Consider the following 26,464-nt stretch of genomic DNA (forward strand, 5'->3'; position numbering starts at 1 on the left):
TGTTTTCCAAGAGTCAGAATTACTGTAGATACTACTGAAGCAAAATAACATAAAAAGCTCAAGCACAATGAAGGTTTTTTTTTCTCACCTAAAACATTTGGATACGCCTGCAAACACCTAGAAACACAATGGAGAACAGGTTTGCTGAAATTAGCTCCCTTTTCCCAACCTGTCACCATCCCCTTCCTGTCCACTGGACCCTTGCCATGATAAGGATACCAACTTAATCATTTGTGTCATCTGTGTATTTCCAAAACACAGCCAAGCCTGTTTGCCTCATACATATTAAAAAACAAATAACCATTGTCGCTAAAACATTGGCATCGTAAAATAGTTTATAGAGATAGAACCATGAGTTTTATTACTTTCAAACGGTATATATGTGTGACCAGATTTATTGAAAATTTCACCTTAAAAAACAGAATGAATGCAAATAAACGAATACAGGCCGGTGCAACTAAAGGTGTTAAGCACCTCACTCAAGGGTGCAGTGTCTGACCTGAAGACTAAACGAGCAACTGTGGAGTAGCAAGCCCTGCTCCCCAACCGCTATGCTACACTGCCACACATTATGTAGGCACTCAAAGGGCTTTCTCCCCAGAAAGTCATTGATTATGCTCTCTCAGATTTGCTGCTCTGCGTTGCTCAGTTTGAAAGGCAGAGCGGAGGTGTTGTTTACCTGCGTGAGCCGGGATCAAAACCACGTGGGCCAGCGGCGGCTACATTCTGCGGCATCCAGCTCCACAATTGCGCCACATGAAAAATTTAAGCTATGAAAATTGCCCTGGATAAGCAGCGTAGTGTTGCTCTGCGATTCAGCCGTGGCGACTAATGGAGAAATTACACACGGCGTTTGCAGCTAATCTGAGTTAGCCCGCGCATCACGAGTCACTTAGAAACGCTGCAGTATGTGTTTTCTGTGTGCTCGAGTGCTGAAGAGTAGAGAGACAGCTGTTCCTGTCTGCAGCAGGTGCGCCATCACCCCCCCCCCCCCCACCCCCCCCCCAGACATACAGATATAACTTGCAATGTTTTAGTATACCTTTGTTCATGGGTTCACGGACTTAGGACCCTACCAGTGTTTGCTAGTTTAAGTCACAGCCACAACTGCAACCTAAATTTTAATATGCAGTAAATTGTTCTTACTTCATTAAATTAATGTCTTTTGTGGGATGATTATGAGATCATAATGTCATGGTACAACATTTCATGAATATGCATCCCAGGACTTCTAATCAGTCAGATTGAATTCTTTCATTTAACTATTTCTTGAAAGATTCCATTAAATTCTTTTAGAAATTTATATTTCTTAAATTACAGAGTGTCAAGGGAAATCAGTGGGAACCCTACCTGCTAGATTGGAGACATCTGGTCATGTGTGGAAAATGCAGAATTCTATGCGAAACCAAAGGAAATGGTGTGGGGCAGTTCACAGATGTCTGCCTCTTATCAGACACTCAAAGTCAAACAGACTGTTCACTTACAGTAAATTACAGGGAGCCAGCAATTGCAATGAAGAGACAGTGATCAGTTTCACAACATCCGATTGGATCAGCACTATGTGAACCCTAGGCTCTCCATAATACAATGTAATCATGTTTTGTATTGTTGGAAAACTGATGTCATGGGGAACAAGTTGGCTGACTAAAGATCTTGATATCTATGGGTCAGCGCCCAGCCAGATATTAAGTTTAACCCGGTGTGATATGCTTACAGAGGTAGTGTAAGCAGGATCATTGATCTATACTGTCTTGCCATGATAGTGTCTTTATTTGAGGACTTGGTGTTTTGCCTTGACTTTGTATACTGTATATGGGGAATCATGCAGTGGTTTGGGGAGACTACTCAACACAGTGTCCTGTGCGTAAAAGCCATTTACGCACATAGCCATTTCGCCACTTACATTTTGCACCATTGTATACTGTCATTATTACTATTACACACTGAAAAATAAACTATGTTCATTTTAACCTGAAAATCCTCTTGGACTCTTACTGCTGCACACATGCCAGTTTTAAGGTCCTAGCATACACATAGAACTTAGGATATCTACACCCCATAGTCACTCACCTATACACTAGTGTCGTAGCAGGATATACAGTCGTATTTATGTAGGCTACACAAGCCAAAGACATATCCGCATCAAGCTAGATAGTGATTTGTATAAAGCTACACTACTGGCGGACAGCAGTCTCCTTCATCTAAGGATAACTGTTAGCACAGAGGAAAGGTTAAAACACTATTTTGGTGTCAGATAACTGAGATAACATTAAATGAATCTCATTCCAATAGCACCGAGTAAGACAACACACATACCTTCACCACTCAGATACTCCAGCTGTTCAGTTTACAGATGGGTTTCTTATAGTTGGTGACCTCGATGCACCGTTTGCTGTATCTGAGGGGCTTCTTACAATGGTAATGGGGCAAACGTCTATTGTGTTCATGAGGAGGGAAAACATGGAAGAACTTCAACGACCTTAATTGACCAAATGATTGGCTGTAACAATAAAAAAACAGCATTCACAGGTGGTCCCAGGAGGAGGATGAGAACTCCTGCTTTTGTTCATACCTCTTTGCCACTTCCCTTGCAACCCACACCTCCACAATTTGTGCCCATTTTGGGTCTGGCCAATGACTGTCATGGAATGACCTGTGTATGAACAACCGTTCAGCTTCCTATTTGGTTATTTCATACTTTTGCTAAATAGAGTAAGGAACATTAGTAATGAGTTGATCCAGGTTGACGCATGATTAAGAGGTCTCGGCTGAGGACTGGACCCACACAATCCTCTGATATATTGACTTATTTACTCATACGATTTCAGGATTCTGTACAGTCGTGCTGGAATAGTGCAGTGTTACATATGTATAGACATGCCCCACCCAGGTGACATACAGTACCTGCCACTCCAATGCAGACTTATTGATGAGGATCTAAACAGCCAGAGAGGAAGACAGGGATATCCAGATGGGAAAGGTCACATGGAACAGTCAGGCAATGGGTGACAGGTTGCTTTGTTGAGAGCCACACATCTGAGAATAGTGAACTGAGAGGGAGAAGAGTAGCACAGGATGGTTACAGTGTTTGACATTTAAAATCTCAGACAGACACACACATACACACACACATTAAACATACACATAAAGACACACCCACACACATGCAGATAGACACACACACACACATCAAACATACACATAAACACACGCACACACTTTTACACCTGTGCAGACAGACACACACACACAAACACACACACACACACACACATTAAACATACACATAAAGACACACCCACACACATGCAGACAGACACACACACACATAAACACACAAACACACACATAAACGCACGTACACACACACACGCATGCAGACACACTCATACACACACACACACACAGAAAAAAAAAGAAAATCCATGCCAAAAAAGAGAAAAACTAAGTCAGTTATCTTGTTAACTGATCTTTGTTGGCTTGTTCTAATTTGCTGCATCACTGCCTGTAACTGCTTTGTCCTCAGACACATTTTGGAGGCCTTTCCCTACATTTCCCAGGCTGTTCTTAGTAATAAAATATATCCGGCCATAATTCATACAAAGGTCAACTGCTGCACAGCATTTTTGGAGGGTTATTCAAAATTGCTGTTGTTTATGACACACTAAGAAGCATTCGCTCGTGAAAGCAGTCAAGTGCTGTACATAAGAGTCAAGTGTGATATATCTCTGAAGACTCTTGCGAATGGGACACAAATAAATAAGAGCTGTTCATTCGCTGATGGAGGAGGAGGGGCCACACCCGATTCCACTCATCCATCGCGGCGGGATATACGACACCGCTATCCATTTCAGTAATTCCCTTTCAGTTTATGCTCTCAATGTTGAGAACATTAGTCCTGCTACAGACATCTCAACTAACAGAATAAAAAGAAAAAGGTTGTGTAAGGTTATGGCAATGTTGTGTTGTGATCCTGGTAAATGTCCTTATAATACAGTTCAACAAAATCAGGATAATCTAGACCCTTTTACAACATAGTTGGAAACCTGTTTGGGGTGTCGAGCGGGGGATAATGTAAAGATATTGCTAAGACGTTAGTCACCGCAACTTTATTGTGGAATTGTAACCTCATATTTCAGAACCAATTTATTATTCCCCTTATTTCTTTCCATGTTTTTTTAAAAAGGAAAGTTTTCTAGAAGTTTCCAAGTGCTACATTGTTCATATGAAAACACGGCGGCAGACTGACGAATCAAGGATTTGGGCAGCTTTGTGCTCCTCAAAAATAAAACGCATTTAAAAATAGAATACATTGTATTAAATATGAACAGAAAGGCGATGCTCAGCAGTATCTTTCATTGCTACGGCCGCGGAGGAAAGGGAAGAAAAAGACGTTCACTTCTGGGAACATTACGGACTCTCAGCAGCAGTTGCTTTTAAGTGTCGGCGCGCCGCACTAAAAGCTTTTCGGTGTCCCTCCAACGGCAACTAACTGCCGCAATTTCCTTCAAATGTGTTTACCATGCAGATGGAAGTGTTTCTGGCAGGGAAAAAAATGTGAACAAACAGACTAAGACAGAAAAATACAGTTTCAAATTAATGTATTACCGAGGCAGGTTGCATTCTGTTTGCAACTCACCCTGTTCAAGCTTTCCAAGATTCTAGAACTTATTCAGGTTTCCTCATATACAGTATATGGAAATATAGCATCAGTCAAATGTCTTTTTCTTTTTTTCTTTCTTTCTTTCTTTCTTTCTTTCTTTCCCAAGGCCCCCTCTCATCTGAGCAGTTACATTTTTACTTGTCCTCTGAGATGCAGCATTTTCAAGTTTTATTTTGATGACACAATACAAGGCAAGCTACCTGTGTAACATTTGTTTATGGTATGAAATGCTCAGAATGACAGAATCTTTTAAGAACTGATTGTGTCCTCCCAAGACTATACACAAACCATAGCCTGCTTTACATAGAATAGGGTAAACCTACTGTTATAAAACATCCATATCACCCATGTGAAAAACTGGCCACTTAAACTTAATAACTAGTTGCACCACCTTTAGCAGTAACAACTGCAACCAACTTCTTCCTATAATTTGATATCAGTCTTTCACATCGCTTTGGAGGAATTTTAGCTGCCTGTTCTTTCCGTAACTGCTTTAATTCAGACAAATTGGTAGGTTTTCGAGCATGAACTACTCATTTCAGGTCCTGCCACAGTATCTCAATTGGGTTTAAGTCAGGAATTTGACTAAGCCACACCAAAACCTTTTTGTTTAATTTTGTTTCTTTTCAGCCATTCAGACGTGCACTTGCTTTTGTGTTTTTGATAATTGTCTTGCTGCATAAATAAATTACGCTTCAACTTCAGCTCACAGACAGATGACCAGACATTTTCCTTAAGAGCGGAATTCATGGTTCCTTCAATAATGGTAAGGCATCAAGGTCCCAAGGCAGCAAAGCATCCCCACACCAGCACAACCACACAACCACCACCACCATGTTTTATAATTAGCATGTTCTTATTATGAAATGCTATATTTGCTTTACACCAGACTTAATGGGACCTGTGCCATCCAAAAAGTTCCACTGTTGACTCATCTGTCCATAGACCATTATTCCAAAAGGCATGGGGATCATTCAAATGTTTTTTTTTTTTTTGCTAATGTGAGATGGGCATTCATGTTTAGCGGTCTCCACACAGCAACTCTCCCATGAATCCCTGAGGTTAGAGAAGCCTGCAGTTCTTTAGGTGTTCTTTTGGGAACATTTGTGACTCCCTGGGTGAGTCTACGCCCTTGAGGAATTTTGGGACACCGGCCACTCCTGGAAAGTTTACCACTGTTACAACTGTTCCTGGTTTGGAGATAATGGCTCTCATAGTGGTTTGGTAGAGTGGCAGAGCCGTGGGTTTGTGACCCATTCCAGACTGATACATTTTTTCTCATCTCTTCTGGAATTTCTTTTGATCGTGGCAGAGTGTGCTTGTAGAAACTTTGTGGTGACTACTTCACTCTGAAACAAAAGGTTCAATTATGAGTGAGGTTTAGATTAAACAGGGCTGTAATCAAGCTGAATCTAATTATCAATTAAATTAGTTTAATTGTTTGAGTGCTGTTTAAGTTGTTTTACCAAACTGTTAATTCAGTTGCAAAATGTCCACTAAAATATAGGCTACCAAGAAACAGCATCGCCTGCAGGCTGTTTTAGGCAGGCTATCAGCTATTTAGCATGTTTTGTGTGGGGATTCCAGCAGACGCTCGGTGATATTAATCAGAAAAGCCACTTATTTAAAGCACATTGCGACGCAGGCTAGCCTACTTAGCTGTCATTCTGAGCGATATTACATAATGCAGTGGCCAGTGCAAAGGGCAAACAGAAACCATAAGAGAAGGTTTAGGGTGACTAGGGTGCTACATAATAATAATAATAATAATAATAATAATAATAATCACAAGGATCAATTACTCATTCATTAGTAATTAATAATAACAATTTCTCACTTGTTCTGACTATTGTAGTGACCAGCCCATAACGGGTTTTATGTAATATAGCTATATCGGGCACATTCTCAGTGAGGATTACATTTGACCTTTGGAAAATAGGCGGCATTGTTATGTTAAACCTAAACATGCTTTAATGCCCGTTAGCCTGTACTGTAACGCTAATGTATAAAGACTTGTTTTTCTTTTAAAAGGTAACCTAAGGGCAGGTGGACCCTGCAGCATAGCTTACTAAACAGATAATAATTAACTCATTAAACACGAATACCTGGGTGGATTTAACGGATAAAGGGTCTGAAATTTTGGAAAAGACTGCTTTCTTCACCCGGAGTGAAATTCAGCCAGTTCAGATACAATACAAAGACATTATTATAGTGCAAATTTTATTATTGAGTGTAGTTTATTCGACATACTGAAAGGACGCGGAAAAGTTTTCAGCGCGAACTTGCGACAAGGAGACTCCGTTTTCACGGTGTTTCGCGTCCAAACGAGGCTTTAACTTGTTGCGTAATCTCTGGATATCATGATTGTCCCGTCATCTCCACCGTAATCAAGTTAGCATGCATGGGAGCTGACGTTTGCAAGGCAAGTTCTTTCTGCGGGAGTGAAACCAGTGTTTGAGGACAGAACGAGATGATCAATATTAAAACACAGCCTTTACGGGGCAAAATACTTCTATAACTGTTGGTCTGCAGATGTATCATACAAAATTGCTACTCTGCACAGAAACGTAGCTCAGTAGTCTACCGTTACGCGATTACGCAATATTCATGTACACGATTTAATCGTTTTGCTGTTGTGCCTATTGCGCCTGTCCTCTGTAAGTATTGTTCTCACGGTTTGTCTATTATTAAGTAACTTAAAAAAATTTTTTTTACAATGAATTATGGCACAAATGTAAGACCATACCTCCCTGAGGCCAAGTGTTCAGAAGTGAATTATGGTTTTCACACTTTTGGCAATTTGGCCGTTTTCTGGGTGATTGTATGCTGTTAAACAGTGTTTCATTTGACCTCATGCCTCAACTGTGTTCTGTATGGTGAGAGTTTTATGTGTCGGTGCAGATGGGACAAGCTGCAGTACATGTCTGCACTGGGATCAGAAAAGATCAGGCTTCTTCTGCGTACAGTAAATATTTGCGCGCATTCTCTGTGTATTCAGTATCACGTGTTCTATTTGGCACCGTGCATATTGGCATTGCAGGACGAGCGGGCCGACGCATTTTGTATCATTACTCATTTAATGAGTGCACAAGTCAGTTGGAACATCTGAATGTCACAAGAGTTTTGTGAACCCTGGAAAACACCCCCTGGGCTCGAGCCTGCTTTCCTTGCCTCCCCCTCCCTCGTTCCTGCCCACAGCGCCTGGGGGGGTTTGTGTCTGTTCCTGGCCGTACTGTAAGCTCTTTGTTGATCCTAAGAGCCTGCCACAGTTAGCCACACTTATGCTTGACTGGAGAAGGTCCCACTTCAGGAATTCCTCTGCATTATGTCTCCTACAAGTGAGCAGCGGCTGGATTCAAAACAAAACCTTTAGGGAAACAAAACCTTTTAGGACCTTTGCAGGATTGTTTGCGGGATTGTTCTATATACCCATGTCATCCTTCTCCGCTCGCTGTTTTGTTTGGAAACGGGAAATTCAGGTAAACAATTTGTTTAATATTTTCTTGAAAAAAGACTGTGATATACTTTATATACAACTTATGGTGTATTTGAATACTTGGGTGTATCTGAATCGAGTCAGCTTTGCTGCAGTGATACACACATAGTGTTTTTGTAGAAAACTTCTAAATTTTACATTTTAGTTCTCTTTTGTAAGGTCTGTCTGAGTCATCGAGTGCCGCTGTTCTTCTGCCGTTTCCGACGTAGGAGCAGGGCACTATGAAGCTGCTGCCTTTGCCAAAGTTTAGAAGCAGGCAGCCAGAGCATTTTTTTGTGTTCTTTTGCTGTTTCCCCCGGCAACCATAGGCCGCCTCCCAGATCGGCTCATTAATAACTTGTGAGGGGCCCCGTGATGGAGGCCCTGAAACCGGAGACCCAGAAACCCGAGCCGCGCGGAGCCGGCTACGAGGCAGCCAGGCGGCTAGGCGCAGCGTCCGCGGTGACGGGACCGGGGCACGAGCGCCGCGCGGATCTCCTGACGTCCCGCGGGTCACTGGGCTACGGCGGCGGGGACTGGACAGAGGTGGGGGGGCAGCAGAATCGGGAAAAGGCGCAAAGCGGCTTGTGGCGGGTCCCCGTCCAGGACGGTGAGGTGCCGGGTGTCGAGGGGAGGACGTCGTCCGGGCCCGCCGCGCCGGACGAGGACATTATCGCTGACTCAGCACCAGCGCTCGTAGAGGCCCCCGCTCCTAACCCCCGGTCTGGGGGTGCCCCGGGGTGCGGCGAGGGTCCACTGGGGAGCTGGGGCACCGCCCGTCTCAGGTGTACCCCCGGGAGGGAACAGGCGCGGCTCTGCGAACTGGGCGCCGTTAAAAACGGCTGGCTGCCCCTTCACAAGAGGGCGCTGCTGTTTGGCGTCCCCCTGCGTGTGCGCAACACCGAAGACCCTCCCCACCAGGTAAGGCACCTGCTAACTGCTATAGAAAAGTTCCTTTTAACCAGGTAAGGCACCTGCTAACCGCTATAGAAAGGTTCCTTTTAACTAGGTAAGACTCCTGCTAACTGCTATAGAAAGGTTCCTTTTAACCAGGTAAGGCACCTGCTAACCGCTATAGAAAGGTTCCTTTTAACTAGGTAAGACACCTGCTAACTGCTATAGAAAGGTTCCTTTTAACTAGGTAAGACACCTGCTAACTGCTATAGAAAGGTTCCTTTTAACCAGGTAAGACACCTGCTAACTGCTATATAAAGGTCCCCCTGAGCCAGGTAAGGCACCTGCTATCGGCTATCCTGTATAAAAAGTGGCTGTTAAAAAGCCGATGCGATCACACTGTGAGGGAATAAAGTCCTGTTAAAACATATTTTTGGCCACACCCAGAATGTATTAATCAGCCGTGTAACTGTTGTTTAATTGGTGGGTGTGCTTATGATATTTAACAAAGTTGGAGAATTTTTAAATGCTTAATTTTTCCCCCCTGAAAAGCAAATTTCATGCTATGGCAGGGTATATAATTTGAAGAAAACAGCTCTAGGTGTACTCAAGTGCATACAGTTGTAAGACAAAGAGGTTAAGTCCATGCTGTATATATATTTTAAATGCAATGATATATTCAGCATTCTAATGCCTTGGGGCGATGGAAGTGTGTGTATGTGCATGTGTGTGCGTGTGCGTGTGCCTGTGCATGAGCGTGTGTGTGTGTGTATGAGTCCATGTCTGTATGCGTGTGTGCATGTGTGTGTGTGTGTGTATGAGTCCATGTCTGTATGCGTGTGTGCATGTGTGTGTGTGTGTGCGTGTGCATGAGTGTGTGTGTGTGTATGAGTCCATGTCTGTATGCGTGTGTGCATGTGTGTGTGCGTGTGTGTGTGTGTGTGTGTGTGTGTGCGTGTCTGTGTGTGTGTGTGTGTGTGTGTGTGTGTGTGTGCGTGCGTGCGTGCGCGTGTGTGTGTGTGCGTGTCTGTGTGTGTGTGTGTGTGCGTGTGCGTGTCTGTGTGTGCACAATTAAAAGTTGTGCTGGTCTGGCTAAATGTTCTCTGGCTGGGAGAAGCCAGTTTCCTGGAGTTTTCTCACGGCAGGACGTAATTTCAAGCACAGGGTTTAAATGTCGGAATTCCTAAGGGATTACGTTTCATGTGACTACATTTCTGCTATCCCAGTCAACACAATTAGTGCATGCTTGAGTATGCTTACGTAACTGAAGGACTTATCAACGTGGTATGTGACAGATGACAGATAGGCAAGCATTTTTAATCTTGTCAACCATGTTGTTCAACCAATTTTTCAACTATTCTAGAGGCCTTTTCAGTGTTAATAAAACTATAACTGAAATGTTACTTTTTATGCTGTGGATTATGGTTCTGTACACTAGCACAAGGCATTCTCACTTTCTCTGAGTTTACTTGTAACTGTAATCATGACTGTGAAGGTATTGCCTGTTACATTGTCACATTATGTTGTTGATATACAGTATATACACAGAGACAGAACATTATAGAGTACTATAAGTACTCTAAGGTAGAGTGGCATTGTCCCATTTGGGAATAGAAGCTTGACCCTCCGTTGCCAGCCCTGTTCTCAGATCACTACACAGTGCGGTTGGCCAGTGTATCTCAGTCAGTAGCCGGCACAAAGAGCCCTATAAAATAAAGGCCTGATTTACTCCTGTCTGCACACTGAAGTCTCTCAGGCTGGCTGAAATCCCATAAGGAATGTCTCAGAGAGCTCCAGCTGCCGGCTACAGCCAGAACCACATCGGCACACTGTGTCTCTCTCCATGGTGGGTCACAATGGCCCCATGCCACCTGGGGGCCCAAGGGGGGTGAGATTCAGAATTGTACATCCATAATCGTACATCTAACTATATTGTTCTATAGTTGGAGAAATCTCACTTTTTGCTGCGATATGCGGTTGGTAGGGTCAAAATTTGGTGTACATAGCATGATTCTGTGTATCGATCAGTTCTGCCTTGTGTCAACAGTGCAGGCTGGTGGTGGTGGTCTAATGGTGTGAGGAATGTTTTCTTGCCACGCATTAGGCCCCAAAATACCAACTGAGCATCATTTGAATGCCACAGCATTGTTGCTGACCATGTGCATCCCTTTATGGCCACAGTCTACCCTTTTTCAAATGGATACTTCCAGCACCATGCACCATGACACAAAGCACACATCATCTCAAGCTGGTTCCATGACAGTGACTTCACAGCATGAATGTGTAGCCAAAAAATTTTCTGGAACTGCATGATGCTATCAAGTCAACATGGACCATTAGTTGAATCCATGTCACAAAGAATTAATGCTGTTCTGGAGGAAAAAGGGAACTGCAACAAGGGGTTCTCCCTGCACAGTTAAATGTTCAGTGTTAAATTAATGCTTACAGAGTACATATCATCCCTATTGGACTCATATGTACTCTGTAAAGAGTTGGTTTAACACTGGACAATCTACTGTGTGGTACTAGATGGGTTAGGCTTAGGGTTAGATGTATTTAATAAAGTGTACATATATACACTGTGTTTTGTTTATATTCTAATCTATACAATATATGAAACAACTGACAGTTTTTTTGTTGCTTAGCAACATTTATGTTCATGGAATCCTGAAGGAATTATGTTTGTTGGTTTTTCTAATCTTTCATGTCACTTGTTCTCCAGGAAAAAATGAAGGCTTACATTGCTGCTACCACCCCCAGAGGGTACACAAAGAAGTTGACTGGAAATGGTCACATAGGTAAGTAATCATTACCCTTCAGTCTGTCTGCTCAATATGTCTAATCACAGTTTTTTAAAGCATAATAAGAATAATTTCTGCCATGTGGCAGTTTGGCCATCTTTCGTTATTTTTCTTTAATCATGAACAATCTAACATCAAAAGTGAAGTGCTTTTGAGGAAAAAACATAATCACTGATAGGACAGGCAATCAGCATCAAGGCCATACGGCTTCTTAGTGATCATCTGATGTGTTTTTTACGTAGCTTTTACAATCACATGGGAGCTGCAAGGCCTTGCTGTTGATTGGTTATCTTAACATCCAATAGAAGCATTTCATGTGGCCTCTGATTTTTGTTTGTTCACAGTGATGTGCAGCATTAGTCTCAGTGCTTCATAAACACAGTGTTAAACACAGTGTTGTGCAGTTATGTTGTCTCAGTGCTTCATAAACACAGTGTTGTGCAGTAGTGTTGTCTCAGTGCTTCATGAACACAGTGTTAAACACAGTGTTGTGCAGTAATGTTGTCTCAGTGCCTCTTAAACAGTGTTGTGCAGTAGTGTTGTCTCAGTGCTTCATGAACACAGTGTTAAACACAGTGTTGTGCAGTAATGTTGTCTCAGTGCCTCTTAAACAGTGTCGTGCAGTAGTGTTGTCTCAGTGCTTCATAAACACAGTGTTGTGCAGTAGTGTTGTCTCAGTGCTTCATAAACACAGTGTTAAACACAGTGTCGTGCAGTAGTGTTGTCTCAGTGCTTCATAAACACAGTGTTGTGCAGTAGTGTTGTCTCAGTGCTTCATGAACACAGTGTTAAACATGGTGTTGTGCAGTAATGTTGTCTCAGTGCTTCATAAACACAGTGTTGTGCAGTAGTGTTGTCTCAGTGCTTCATGAACACAGTGTTAAACATGGTGTTGTGCAGCAATGTTGTCTCAGTGCCTCTTAAACAGTGTTGTGCAGTAGTGTTGTCTCAGTGCTTCATGAACACAGTGTTGAACATGGTGTTGTGCAGTAATGTTGTCTCAGTGCTCTAAACAGTGTGTGCAGTAGTGTTGTCTCAGTGCTTCATAAACACAGTGTTGTGCAGTAGTGTTTTCTCGTGCTTCAAAACAGTGTTAAGTGTGTGCAGTATGTTGTCTCAGTGCTCATAACACAGTGTTGTGCGTAGTGTTGTCTCAGTGCTTCATAACACAGTTAACAGGTTGTGCAGTATGTTGCTCAGTCTCATAACACTGTGTGCATAGTTTGTCTCAGTGCTTCATACACAGTGTCAGTTCAGATGTTGTCTCAGTGCCTCTTAAACAGTGTTGTGCAGTAGTGTTGTCTCAGTGCTTCATGAACACAGTGTTGAACATGGTGTTGTGCAGTAATGTTGTCTCAGTGCTTCATAAACACAGTGTTGTGCAGTAGTGTTGTCTCAGTGCTTCATGAACACAGTGTTAAACATGGTGTTGTGCAGCAATGTTGTCACAGTGCCTCTTAAACAGTGTTGTACAGTAGTGTTGTCTCAGTGCTTCATAAACACAGTGTTAAACACAGTGTTGTGCAGTAATGTTGTCTCAGTGCTTCATAAACACAGTGTTGTGCAGTAGTGTTGTCTCAGTGCTTCATAAACACAGTGTTAAACATAGTGTTGTGCAGTAATGTTGTCTCAGTGCCTCTTAAACAGTGTTGTGCAGTAGTGTTGCTCAGTGCTTCATAAACACAGTGTTAAACACAGTGTTGTGCAGTAATGTTGCTCAGTGCTTCATAAACACAGTGTTAAACACAGTGTTGTGCAGTAATGCTGCTCAGTGCTTCATAAACACAGTGTTAAACACAGTGTTGTGCAGTAATGCTGCTCAGTGCTTCATAAACACAGTGTTAAACACAGTGTTGTGCAGTAATGTTGTCTCAGTGCCTCTTAAACAGTGTTGTGCAGTAGTGTTGCTCAGTGCTTCATAAACACAGTGTTAAACACAGTGTTGTGCAGTAATGTTGCTCAGTGCTTCATAAACACAGTGTTAAACACAGTGTTGTGCAGTAGTGTTGTCTCAGTGACTCTTAAACAGTGTTGTGCAGTAGTGTTGCTCAGTGCTTCATAAACACAGTGTTAAACACAGTGTTGTGCAGTAATGTTGCTCAGTGCTTCATAAACACTGTGTTAAACACAGTGTTGTGCAGTAGTGTTGCTCAGTGCTTCATAAACACAGTGTTAAACACAGTGTTGTGCAGTAGTGTTGCTCAGTGCTTCATAAACACAGTGTTAAACACAGTGTTGTGCAGTAGTGTTGCTCAGTGCTGTATGTGCACATGGGCGGTTTGCACTTCTGGCCTTCATCAGCTGTGCGGCTCATCTGTTCTCTCACGGGCTCGGAAAAAAGCCCTGGGCATCACGTCCAAGTCAGGCGCCTATCCCTGGCAGAATCGCCTCATTCAAAGATCACGATAAACTGGGAACAAAAAACAACGCAAATTCCAAACGGACCATTTTCCCCGGGGCCCGAAAAGCAGTGCGCTGCCCGAGGAAAGGGCCACGTTGTGGCACGAGTTTGGCCCCACCTTGGGACAACTCACTTGGGGATCACACTGCTCTTCCACGATAAAGGAATGATGGAAGTACAGGTGGAATGTGTCCCCCAATTACTGCTGCTGTGGTTTTGTTTGGTGTGACCAGAATGTTCTGGAAGAGCTCTGCATAGAAAACAGAGAGGAGCTCAGTGAGTGCCTGACTTGGACATGAATGTTTTCTTGTATTATTAGCCTTCATGGCAAAAATGTGTTTTGATCAGACTGCCAAATCATTGTTTGTAGTTTCATGCCACTAATCCCACTATTTCATCCCGCTTCTGTTTTTTATCAGAACAGAAGTAAATTAGTGTAAAAAAAGCAGATATAGAAATGTCCTGTGTTCCAAAGACACAGCATTCTGTGGGCTAGCAAGACCATTCTAATGCTTTGGTCTGCCATTAGAATAAGCCTTGCTTTACTGAGATGTACCCTGCTTACTCATTGTGCAACATGTGTGTGTATAAGCTACGATGGCTGAGCTTAGTTGTGTTAGCGTGCGTGGGTGGGTGGGTAGGTGGGCAGGGGGGTTGTTCATGCCTTGTTGAAGGCCCTGTCTCTGACTCCACGGTCTCCTACTGTCAAAGGCCCAATCAGTAATTTTGGTCGCTGATAAAATACTAATGGCTTACAACAAGCAAAAAGACAAAGATAATGTCCTATATTATAGCATAACGATAAAGATGCTCATTAAAAGCACTTAAAAAGGAAAAATAAGTCTTTAAAATAAGTGTTGGTCCGATACTAGTTCCTTGCTCATCTTTTATCTTCCACATTTGACTCATCTTCTTTGTATTTTACGTATTAGCATTTTTGTAGTCCTTGCGTAGCTCATCACCATGAAAATGAACTTATCAGTCACACATGAAGCAAGATATCAAAAGGAATAGTTTTGCCAACCATGCCTAACTACCTCAGATATACTTGACATTGCCACAGTGGCATTATGCGAACTACAACAATAACAAAGGCTCAGAAGTCTAAGCAAAGTTGTTGTCCAGGTTATCAAAACATCTGTGCAAGATGTTAAAAACTATGAGTACCATTATCCATCGCGATACTTAGTTGCCATCCTTGTAACGTTTGTTGATTAGCAACCAAAATTACTGAGTGGAGCTTTAACTGCATAACATCTCATAATAGTTAGGAAACTGGGCTTGCACCTCCAAACTGTCACAAAGAATCTACAAAAGAACATTGGGCAAAACAAAATGAAATAGCCCTGAAGCACCGTAAAGCACTCAGACAGTGGCAAAAAACAAAACTTTTCCCCGCTGGGGAAAAATCTTCGGAGGGACCCGACTATTGAGAGGGAGCCCATCCTCCGCTGGCTGGCCTGGTGTGGTAGTTAAGACAGAATTAATGGTAACAGAAATGTAGTGAGGGATCTACCAGCGCAAACAATAAAACGGGTTGGGCTGGTTACAGTGAGAGGTGGATAGACTACCCAGGTTGGGAATTGCTGTTGTACCCTTGAGCAATGTACTTAACCTGAATTGCTTAAGTAAATAGATGGATGAATGGGCTGTATGTAGAAGGAATTTACATTGTGTTCATCACTGTGGATGAGAGCCTGCTAAATGTCTAATGTGTAATTTGAGCTCTGGGTGTCAATCACAGAGGGTAACCTGCCGCTCTGTGGCAAGGAAGGGTTTAAATAAACAAAACTGCACTGCTCTCATTGGACGCTACAGCTGTTCGCCGAAATCCCCTGACAAATCAAAGCACGAGAAATGATGAATGTTTAATTTTCCAGGAGAAATCATATCTGATTCAATTCCCCCTCCCCTTAACAAGTTAGCGTTTGGACTAAATGGGAGAATGTCTGGGGGATGAAGCTGACTTCGTTTTCATGCAGTGCATGCAGGCCATTACTGTTTAGATGTCTTTCTGGCATGTTAAGTGGTTTCATGCAATTTTCACATGACTGTAATTCTCCTCCATAGTTACCACCTAATGGAAAATGTTTATGTTAATGTTTGTTTAAATTAGGGATGGCTATTTAATTTGAAAAACTGAAAGAACCAGTGGCAATATATTTATGAAGTCCAGTATATTAATTTATTTTTTAAAAAGGCTTTTGGCCTGGGTGTCTTGTGTAGAAGTATAATATTTGATGACAGACATACAGTGAAAGTTAGTTTGTTTCTAAAAATAGGAAGTAGGAGGTGATGTTTGGGAAGCAGACATTTTATCAGGAAGCTGGTTATTACTGTCTATTAATTGTCGTCTGTCTTCTCGCTGGCATGGAAAGGCGGTTGGCATAGGCCGTTGAGACGTTGTCAATCCAATTACTGTCTGCTGCCACAAGCACACTCGGCCCACGAATTGCAGTTAACAAATAATTACACAAATGTTATTAATTAGGAAGCAAATTCGCAAAAACTGTGACATGGGAGCTGTCTGTTTAAACAGTCGGCATCTGTATTTTCAAATTATTTTCCAATTACAACATTAGTGAAATATGTAACACAATGTGGTTTGTTCTTAATGCTGAATCACAGATTTAATTGATAGTTGCTCTTTTATGTTTACCTTTATTTTGTGTAGAGGGTATATGTAAAAGAGATTCTGTAATATACATCATAACATTATCTGCTTTTTTGGGGAGTACATAGGCCTATTGGGAGATGTGACCAGTACATTGTGGGATATCAGCCTCATCCATGTCAGGTTGTAGAAGAGTTACATAAGCTAATGAAGAAGAAGTAATTTTATCTGCTATTCCCCTGGTGTTTTCAGTTAGCATCCAGTCATTCAGACAAGCGGAGGAAACTGCTGTGACATTGATTAATTTTATATTTTGTTTGAAAAGTTAAATTAAACTTATTGTTCCCTAAAAGGCACAAACAAATGAAGGAAAAATCTAATATCTAAACTTCAAATTTGAAGCTAAAGCTACAGAGATGCTAATTAGCAACTGAAGCCACGGTTATCACACACAGGCCTCTCAGATTAATTTTAACCTTCATGTACTGGACATAAACCACTTATAGGTTAATACACCACAATTCGTTTATCCCAGTGGTGTTGGAGATTGTAAATAAACTGATGTGTATTGACTTTTTTTGCGGTAAATCATCAATGGTTTCTAAAGACGCGATGCCCAAAATGGATAAATAATTTACAAGGCGGAGCAGATGTGAGAACGCGGAAGATAAACACTTGGTAGCTCATTTTACAGTGACCCGCCTCTCCACAGACGGGTTGGTTTGCTCCTCAAAGCCCGACATTACAGAAATTACTGATGCAAGTAAAGTTACAGGCCTACTATTTTAGGATGTTATTTCCCATTGAAGTATAGTAATACATTCTATTCCGGCTTGTTGTATAACTGTTTAAATACTGTTAAAATGTTGGCAACAACAGCAAAAAGTATTAGGAACTATAACAACAAACATGCACACACATACGCACACGTAAACAAACTTCTCCAGGTTTGGGTCCAAACAAAAAACAACACTTTTCCATACTGTCACAATGAATGATATGTAGTTTAAAATCTGGATCTAGGAAATGTTTTTTTATCCTCTCAAGGCTACACTTCATTCATTGCTCATTTCTTATTAATTACCAATACAAAGGGTAATTATTATTTATTTATTTTTAGAAATGAGAGTAATTAAGAGGACGAGCTACCTAGAGAATAGATGTCGTTTAAGTGATAAATGTGTCTTTCATTCATCTATTTTCATGCTGTATTCACAGATGGAAATCGGGTAGAAAAATGTGCCCAATCCCTGGGCATCAGACCATTGGAGAGTCCCAGCCATCCAAACACAAACCAGGTAAAATAATATCAGTAAGCATTTTGTATTAATTGATTCTGTTACTAAGCTATTTCCCCCCCCCCATATCCAATCTTCTGCAGTACAGGCATATTAATGCATGGACTGTTAATTATTTGAATATTTGAAAATGATGTAGTCAGGTACCTTTGTGTTTTATGGAGTTATGAAACATGTACAACGTAATTAGCAGGGTCATCGTGTTAAATTTGATGCAACGTCACTGAATATCAGACTTAACATTAATTTCATGTTGCATCACTAATATGGATTTAGCTTCCGTTCTGGACTCATTTTTGCAGTGAGAAGCTGAGAAGCAGAACACACTGCCTTGGTTTGTGGCTGGGGAACGAAGGTGTATGTCTGTCTAAGATGTTTGGCCGTCCTGCTTGGGTGACCTGGAAAGCAACGCTATCTCCAAAAAAATAAATAAATAAAATGGATTTGTCAAAAGTGCAGTTGACGTTGCTGACATCATTCAGGTCATTAGTCAGACTGTGGTCGACTGTTGTCCCTAAACAAGGCCCACATGTCCGCTGTTGTGTTTTCAGTGGAAACAATCATCCAGTGAGCCAATGGAGGACTATTGCCCCTGTCCTCCAAACGGGGGAGCGTGAGTTGTACACGGGAATTGGGGAAGGGCTAAACGTCAACTTCGCAAAACCAGTCCGTTTGAGTGTCTGCGAAAATCGGGTTTTCTACCTCTTTCCTTTTCCCGGCTGTGCTATCTGAGGTCAGTGTGTTTTCTTTCTCACGTCTCATGAGATCTCCAGGGAGTCTAATCTAGCCCAGTCCAGCCTAGCGGTAGTAGGTATGTGGTCAGGGCAGTCTTTAAAGAATGTGCTTACTGGTCAACATTAGCTATGCTGTGACGGAACAGGGCTAAGAAAACAAGAAGGCTCTGTACTTGTATGCTTAATCTAAACGTAGTCTGCTGATTATGCTTATGGTAAGTCTGCTGTTACTTTCTACTCTACAAACAGTCAGTGTTAAATCAACCCTATCAGTGTTTGAGTCCAGTCAGAGTGTTATTTTACCCTACTGGAGTTGAATTTACTACATCATAGTTGCTTTAACTCTGAATACATAGACACATTTAGATTATATTAACAAGGAGTATAGAATTGTCAAATGTATCCTGTTGTTTCAGATTAGTCTTTCACACACAGATGTGGGGTTCACTCTTTGTAACTGATGGATTTTAACTCAGTCGACCTTTGATACTTCATTTTTGTAGACATTTACAGGCATTTAGCAGACGCTCTTATCCAGAGCGACTTACACAACTCTTTACATCGCGTCCACATATACAGCAGGATGTATACTGAAGCAATGCTGGTTAAGTACCTTGCTCAAGGGTACTGCATAACTGTCCTAGCTGGGAATCGAACCAGTGACCTTTATCTCCTGAGCCATTATATTACACTGCCGCCCAATCACATTTTCCGCGTGTATCTCTCTTGGTTCTCTCTATCCCTGGCATCCCGTGTTGAGCCTCTGTTTTAACAGTTCACTGTGGCTTGAGTGTTGTCTAACAAGCTTAACATCACTGCAGGAACTCAGAGCCAGTGTCACGGCAGTAACAGTAAAGACCGTCCATTTTGAGACGCTCTTCTTTGAATGGGTTGTTGCGAGGCCCAGGAAATCAGCAGGACAGGCTCTCACGGCGGTTAAAGAATTAAAGGCGTCTCTCTGTCTCCCCTTCCCCCAGACACCGAGCTGCTGGAACGCGTCGGACCGGGACGGGGAGAGGAACATGTACGAGGAGAAGAGGACGCGTTGGCCCCCGCGCTCCGGTTTCGTGCAATCGAACGGCTCGCACGCAGACGGGGGTGTAGCCCACCCCCGGGGTTCCCCGCTGCACAGGACCGCGAGCGCCCCGTGCCCCGAGGACTCCGACCCCAAAAATCCGCCCAAAACGAACTCGAGCTTCTCCTCCATCACCATCACCGCCCGGAGGGTCCCTCAGCCTGCCAGCGTGCCCTGCCGGGACGGCCCGGATCCAGGCCGCCTGACCCAGGCCTGGGGCTCTGTAACCAAGGCTCGGGGTCCCCTGGCCCAGACCTGGAGCTCTGTAAGCCAGGCCCGGGTCCAGGCCGATGGCACCGTGACCCAGGCTCCTGAGGCACACCCCACCCCGGCCGGGAGCTCCACCCGCACTCCCGCCCCCACCCCACTGCGTGCTGTTGCCAGCGGTGACCACGAGCCGGTTGTGCTCCGGAAGAAGCCGGTGATCCTGAAAGTGACGGAATGCCAGCAGGCCTACCGCGAGGGGGAGGGGCCTGCTGTGACCAGGCCCCCGGAGTTCCGGCACAGCTACAGCGAGGGCGACCTTAAGCGGGACGCCCCCTTCCGGTCCCGGGGCCGACCGCGGGACCCCAGTCGGGACGTCCCGGCCGGCAGAAGCAGCAGCTCCGTCCTGTACCTGGATAAGTCCCTGTCCCTTTCCCTGGAGGAGCCGGAGGACAGGAGACAGGTGCACAGGTCCACCCTGTCCCTCTACCTGAGCGGGACCGCCCCCCCGGCCCCCGAGGAGGGGTCGACCGGGCCCCGGCGGGCCCCGAGCTTCTCCGGACTGTTTGGGCGCCCGGACCCCGCCCCTCCGGCCGAGCTCAGCGCCCCCGCCCTGAAGCGATGGAACCTGTGGCCTCCTGGGAAATCGGAGCCCGGAACAGCAAGCGACGGGCCCCCCGAATCGAACACCCGCACCGGGTCCTCGCCGCCGCTCGGAGATGCGCGGCAGAGCACGGGAGATTTTGAGATGCGGCTTCCCGTTTGCAGTCAGCCACGCGGTCAGTGATCACACTGTTCTCTCCTAAAGAACCCCTGCAGATGCAGTTAAGAGCTCCTTCCAGTGCCCTTTATACAAACCAGACAGGACAGGATGTCCCTGAGAGAGAGAGAGAGAGAGGGGGAGAGAGAGAGAGAGAGAGAGAGAGGGAGAGAGAGAGTGGGGGGGAGAGGGAGGCAGAGAGAGAGGGAGGGGGGGAGATAGCAAGAGAGGGAGAGAGAGAGAGAGAGATGGAGGGAGCCAGCAAGAGAAGGAGAGAGAGAGAGGGGGGAGGGCAAGAGAAAGAGGGGGGAGAGTGAGAGATGGACAGAGAGAGAGAGATGGCAAGAGAAAGTCAGCGACAGAGAGAGAGAGACACTTCAACATTGCAGTGAATGAATTAAGGGAGAAAGCACGCAGGGCCTTCTACGCCATAAAACGACAAATTTGTGTAGAGATTCCAATTAGAATTTGGCTTTAAATCTTTGGAACTGTAATCGAACCAATTACTCTTTATGGCAGTGAAGTGTGGGGTCCACACATCAGTCAAGAATTTGGTAAATGGGACAAACATCCAATTGAAGCCCTGCATGCAGAATTCTGTAAACATATCCTGACATTACATAGAAACACAACAAACAATGCATGCAGGGCAGAATTAGGCCAATACCCATTACTTATCAAAATACAAAAAAGGTCAATCAAATTTTGGAAGCACCTAAAACAAAGTGAGCCCCACTCACATCAATACAAAGCCCTGCAATACCAAGAGTTGAGCAAAGCAAACAATCCCCTCACTCAGCTGGTCCTGAGCCTTAGTTCCCCACATACACTAACACACACTAACACCTCACCTGCTCAGGATCAGAACAAAACTACAAACATAATTAGAATAAACCAAATTGAAACACAGCTGAAACAGAATTATATATATAAAAATACTTGACCACAGTTACTGACAAAAAACTGAGAACCACCTTGGCGAGGTACAGACTCAGCGAGCACCACTTAGCCATAGAAACTGGCAGGCACAGAAAATCATGGTTGCCAGAAGAAAAAAGATTGTGCCAACAATGCAAAGGCAACCAAATTGAAACTGAAAAACACTTCCTAATGGAATGCACAAAATTTGACCAAATTCGCCAAAAATTCTACCAAAAAATAATCCAGAAATGTCCCCAATTCAATGATATACCCAATGACGATAGATTACCCTACCTATTAGGAGAAGAAAAAGGTTGCTGCATACTAGCAGCACAATTTGTGTTCTCTTGCCATACCCTGAGGGACAATGTGTGACCACCTCATGCACACATTTACACACAGCATACACCCGTACAAGCAGACACATAATATTCAGTCATACAAACAACACACAGATAGTCAGACACACACACACACCTAACATCACTTACTGATATTTTTGTATATATTTTTTATATTTTTTATATAACAAACTCACATTCTCAGATTCATTGTATATAGTTGTATGTTGTAACCACTGCTTTGGCAACACAAGTGCCTATATTTGTCATGCCAATAAAGCACTTTGAAATTGAAATTGAAATTGAGAGAGAGACAGCCAACGAGAAAGAGGGAGGAAGAGAGCAAGAGAGAGAGTCAGTGAGAGAGTGAGAGTTAGTCAGCAAGAGAGGGAGGGAGAGAGAGGGAGATAACGAGAGAGCCAGCAAGAGAGAGCGAGAAAGAGAGCAAGAGAGAGAGAGCCAGTGAGAAAGCGAGAGCGATAGAGAGGGAAAGTGATGTACCTAGCAAATATACCATGCCTTTCTCACATAGTATAAACCCTCATTTTTAATGCTTTGTCCATAATGTTTTCCTCATGCATTGGTAATGGGATAATGTTGTAATCCCCCTCTATGTACTGAAATGCACATTCCTGATATATTCTATAGTACTGCAGGGTTGAATGGCACTGAATGCACCTCTGAGATCCTGTTTCATTTTCACCTCTTTCACTTTCTCACACATCTTCTGCACGTACAGTCACCACTAAGCCAGAGTCAAAAAACCTATTTACTTTAGAGGCTGGGTGAAGTATGAAATCAGGTTGGGGTTAACTCATACATACAGCATACAGCAGCATGTTTATGGGGTGGGGGAATATCACTAAATGAACAGTATTTCTGTGCAATAGTTGCTGGAAAGCTGCAGGTTGCTTTTGGAAGATAGGAACAAATATTAGAGATTCAAATGAATTCTAACTGCCAAATTATTGGCGAAAAACTTTTTGTTTGTCACACGCTACCTTTTCATACTGTTGGCTAGCGATTGCAGTGAACTGTGGGGTAGGGTAGGGGGCAGCGTGGCCTTGGTTTTGAAGTGAGTGTTTTCAAGTCAAGGCTTATGGCAGAAGGTTAGGGACAAAGTCGCTTCTCTTGCAGTATTACCAGGCTCACACTAGTAAACTTTCACACACGGCAATAAAGTGCATTTGACTTGAATGGGAGCTGAGATTGTATTGAATCATATGAGGTGATATCTAGCAGCACAGGTAAACAGTGGCAGGTCATTGACCAATCCGTTAGAGCAGTCTTTTCTGGACCTTGAAACCTAGTTGCTGTACGCTCTGCCTTTTTCACAATACAGATAGCCTCAGCTGTGCTGGAATTTCCCAGCAGGCTTTGCGTATTGACCTTACGCGTGCGGTTTTTGAAGGATGTTGTGACATCTCCCCGCAGTGAATACCCTCATTTGTTCTTAAGCAACACGGAATGAACCCCTCTTCTCTCGCTTGTTATCGGCAGGATTTATTTTTTTTCTCGAGTTTTTTACTTTAGTGTTTGTTTCTCCCCAAAGAGCCGGAGAATCGGGGGTGGGGGGGGGGGTCTGATAAGCGCTAATCGGCTCTTTTCTTCCTCTCCAGAGCGCGTAGCGCACAAAGGCCTCAGCGTGGTCTTCGCCCGCAGCCCCGATCCGGTTACAGCCGATTTGAAGCAGCAGAGGAGAGGCACGCCGAGAAGCTCCGCCCCGCCGGCTTCAAAGGCCCCCCCTGACTCCGGCACGGCACAGGGTACGACCGGCTCGCTGTACGAGCTCGCTTTTTATCCGTCTGACGCGTGTTATTAACAGGTCGGATCGCGAGAGCTCAAAGCTGATCTTTAATATTACATGTGCCAGTACTGAGTCCTGTACTGAGCTGCCAGGTATGTTTTACAGCTTAATGGTACAGTATGTTTCTATTCTATATTATGCCTTTGCAGTGAAGAAATGATATGCAGTTCAGACTGAATGTACTTGGACACAGCTAGTTCGTATGTGTGTGTGTAGGTGGACGTGAGGGCAGTTTGTTAATATGGAAAAGGCAGACTCTACCTCTTGTAATAACCTGAGGAGAGATCATTCCCCTAACTTCAGGTATAACATGCTCTTACTCTGCTATCAAACTGAGAAAGACATCTTGAGCACCAGGTGGCACTCTTGCCTGTAAGGATTTACTGTATCCTGTAAACCAGTGCAGTCATCTGAGCCTCCTGGCTTCTCTTCCTGCAGGGGAGGATTCTGGGAAGAGCCTGCACATTGAGGGCGTGGTCCAGAGGGGTCCTCGGAGGGCGGTTTATGAAAATGGACCCCCCAGGCCTTCCAGCTGGACGGGATCCTTCCCAACATCACAGATCAGCACATCAAATTCCCTCACTCTCAGAGTACGTGCGGATTTACCCCGGACTAAATTTATATTTAGTTGAATATAATCGTGAATATAATTGAATTTAATATTAATCCAGTTCTGATGACTTGTTATGGTGCACTTTCCTTCCCTATAGAGGAAAGAGATTACAGGTGATTGATTCACACAAAGAGCATGTGAATGACTGGTCTCCATTGTCGAGGTTCCCTCTGTCCTGATCAGGAACACTTCCACAGTGAGCGGGGTTCTCCATGTTTAATGCACACTTCCACACTACACAGGGTTCTCCGTGTTTACTGCACACTTCCACAGTGAGCAGGGTTCTCCGTGTTTAATGCACACTTCCACAGTTAGCAGGGTTCTCCATGTTTACTGCACACTTCCACAGTGAGCAGGGTTCTCCATGTTTACTGCACACTTCCACAGTGAGCAGGGTTCTCCGTGTTTAATGCACACTTCCACAGTGAGCAGGGTTCTCCATGTTTAATGCACATTTCCACAGTGAGCAGGGTTCTCCATGTTTAATGCACATTTCCACAGTGAGCAGGGTTCTCCAGGTTTAATGCACACTTCCACAGTGAGCAGGGTTCTCCAGGTTTAATGCACACTTCCACAGTTAGCAGGGCTCTCCAGGTTTAATGCACACTTCCACAGTGAGCAGGGTTCTCCATGTTTAATGCACACTTCCACAGTGAGCAGGGTTCTCCATGTTTAATGCACACTTCCACAGTGAGCAGGGTTCTCCAGGTTTAATGCACACTTCCACAGTGAGCAGGGTTCTCCAGGTTTAATGCACACTTCCACAGTGAGCAGGGTTCTCCATGTTTAATGCACACTTCCACAGTTAGCAGGGCTCTCCAGGTTTAATGCACACTTCCACAGTGAGCAGGGTTCTCCATGTTTAATGCACACTTCCACAGTTAGCAAGGTTCTCCATGTTTAATGCACACTTCCACAGTTAGCAGGGTTCTCCATGTTTAATGCATACTTCCACAGTGAGCGGAGTTCTCCGTGTTTAATGCACACTTCCACAGTTAGCAGGGTTCTCCATGTTTTCTGCACACTTCCACAGTGAGCAGGGTTCTCCATGTTTACTGCACACTTCCACAGTGAGCAGGGTTCTCCGTGTTTAATGCACACTTCCACAGTGAGCAGGATTCTCCATGTTTAATGCACATTTCCACAGTGAGCAGGGTTCTCCATGTTTAATGCACACTTCCACAGTGAGCAGGGTTCTCCATGTTTAATGCACATTTCCACAGTGAGCAGGGTTCTCCAGGTTTAATGCACACTTCCACAGTGAGCAGGGTTCTCCAGGTTTAATGCACACTTCCACAGTTAGCAGGGCTCTCCAGGTTTAATGCACACTTCCACAGTGAGCAGGGTTCTCCATGTTTAATGCACACTTCCACAGTTAGCAAGGTTCTCCATGTTTAATGCACACTTCCACAGTGAGCGGAGTTCTCCATGTTTAATGCACACTTCCACAGTGAGCAGGGTTCTCCATGTTTAATGCACACTTCCACAGTGAGCAGGGTTCTCCATGTTTAATGCACACTTCCACAGTGAGCAGGGTTCTCCATGTTTAATGCACACTTCCACAGTGAGCAGGGTTCTCCATGTTTAATGCACACTTCCACAGTTAGCAGGGTTCTCCAGGTTTAATGCACAGTTCCACAGTGAGCGGGGTTCTCCATGTTTAATGCACACTTCCACAGTTAGCAGGGTTCTCCATGTTTAATGCACACTTCCACAGTGAGCAGGGTTCTCCATGTTTAATGCACACTTCCACAGTGAGCAGGGTCCTCCATGTTTAATGCACACTTCCACAGTTAGCAGGGTTCTCCAGGTTTAATGCACAGTTCCACAGTGAGCGGGGTTCTCCATGTTTAATGCACACTT

At 43.9% G+C, this 26,464-nt stretch overlaps 1 protein-coding gene across 5 annotated transcripts in view; it reads left to right on the forward strand.

Annotated features, from left to right (window-relative positions):
• Positions 1–6,497: 6,497 nt before the first annotated feature.
• Positions 6,498–26,464, forward strand: part of LOC135244704 (uncharacterized) — a 29,911-nt gene continuing 9,944 nt past the window's right edge. The window contains exons 1-7 of one of the 5 annotated variants that reach the window (XM_064317204.1): positions 6,498–7,320; positions 8,468–9,059; positions 11,755–11,830; positions 18,067–18,146; positions 19,858–20,938; positions 23,801–23,947; positions 24,427–24,578. In XM_064317204.1, the coding sequence (XP_064173274.1) occupies positions 8,514–9,059; positions 11,755–11,830; positions 18,067–18,146; positions 19,858–20,938; positions 23,801–23,947; positions 24,427–24,578 (2,082 nt within the window). In that variant the 5' untranslated portion in view covers positions 6,498–7,320; positions 8,468–8,513. The other 4 variants (XM_064317203.1, XM_064317206.1, XM_064317205.1 and 1 more) reach the window with 4 other exon arrangements.

This window comes from Anguilla rostrata, chromosome 18 (assembly GCF_018555375.3).
Source record: "Anguilla rostrata isolate EN2019 chromosome 18, ASM1855537v3, whole genome shotgun sequence".
In the NCBI taxonomy this organism is placed as follows: domain Eukaryota; kingdom Metazoa; phylum Chordata; class Actinopteri; order Anguilliformes; family Anguillidae; genus Anguilla; species Anguilla rostrata.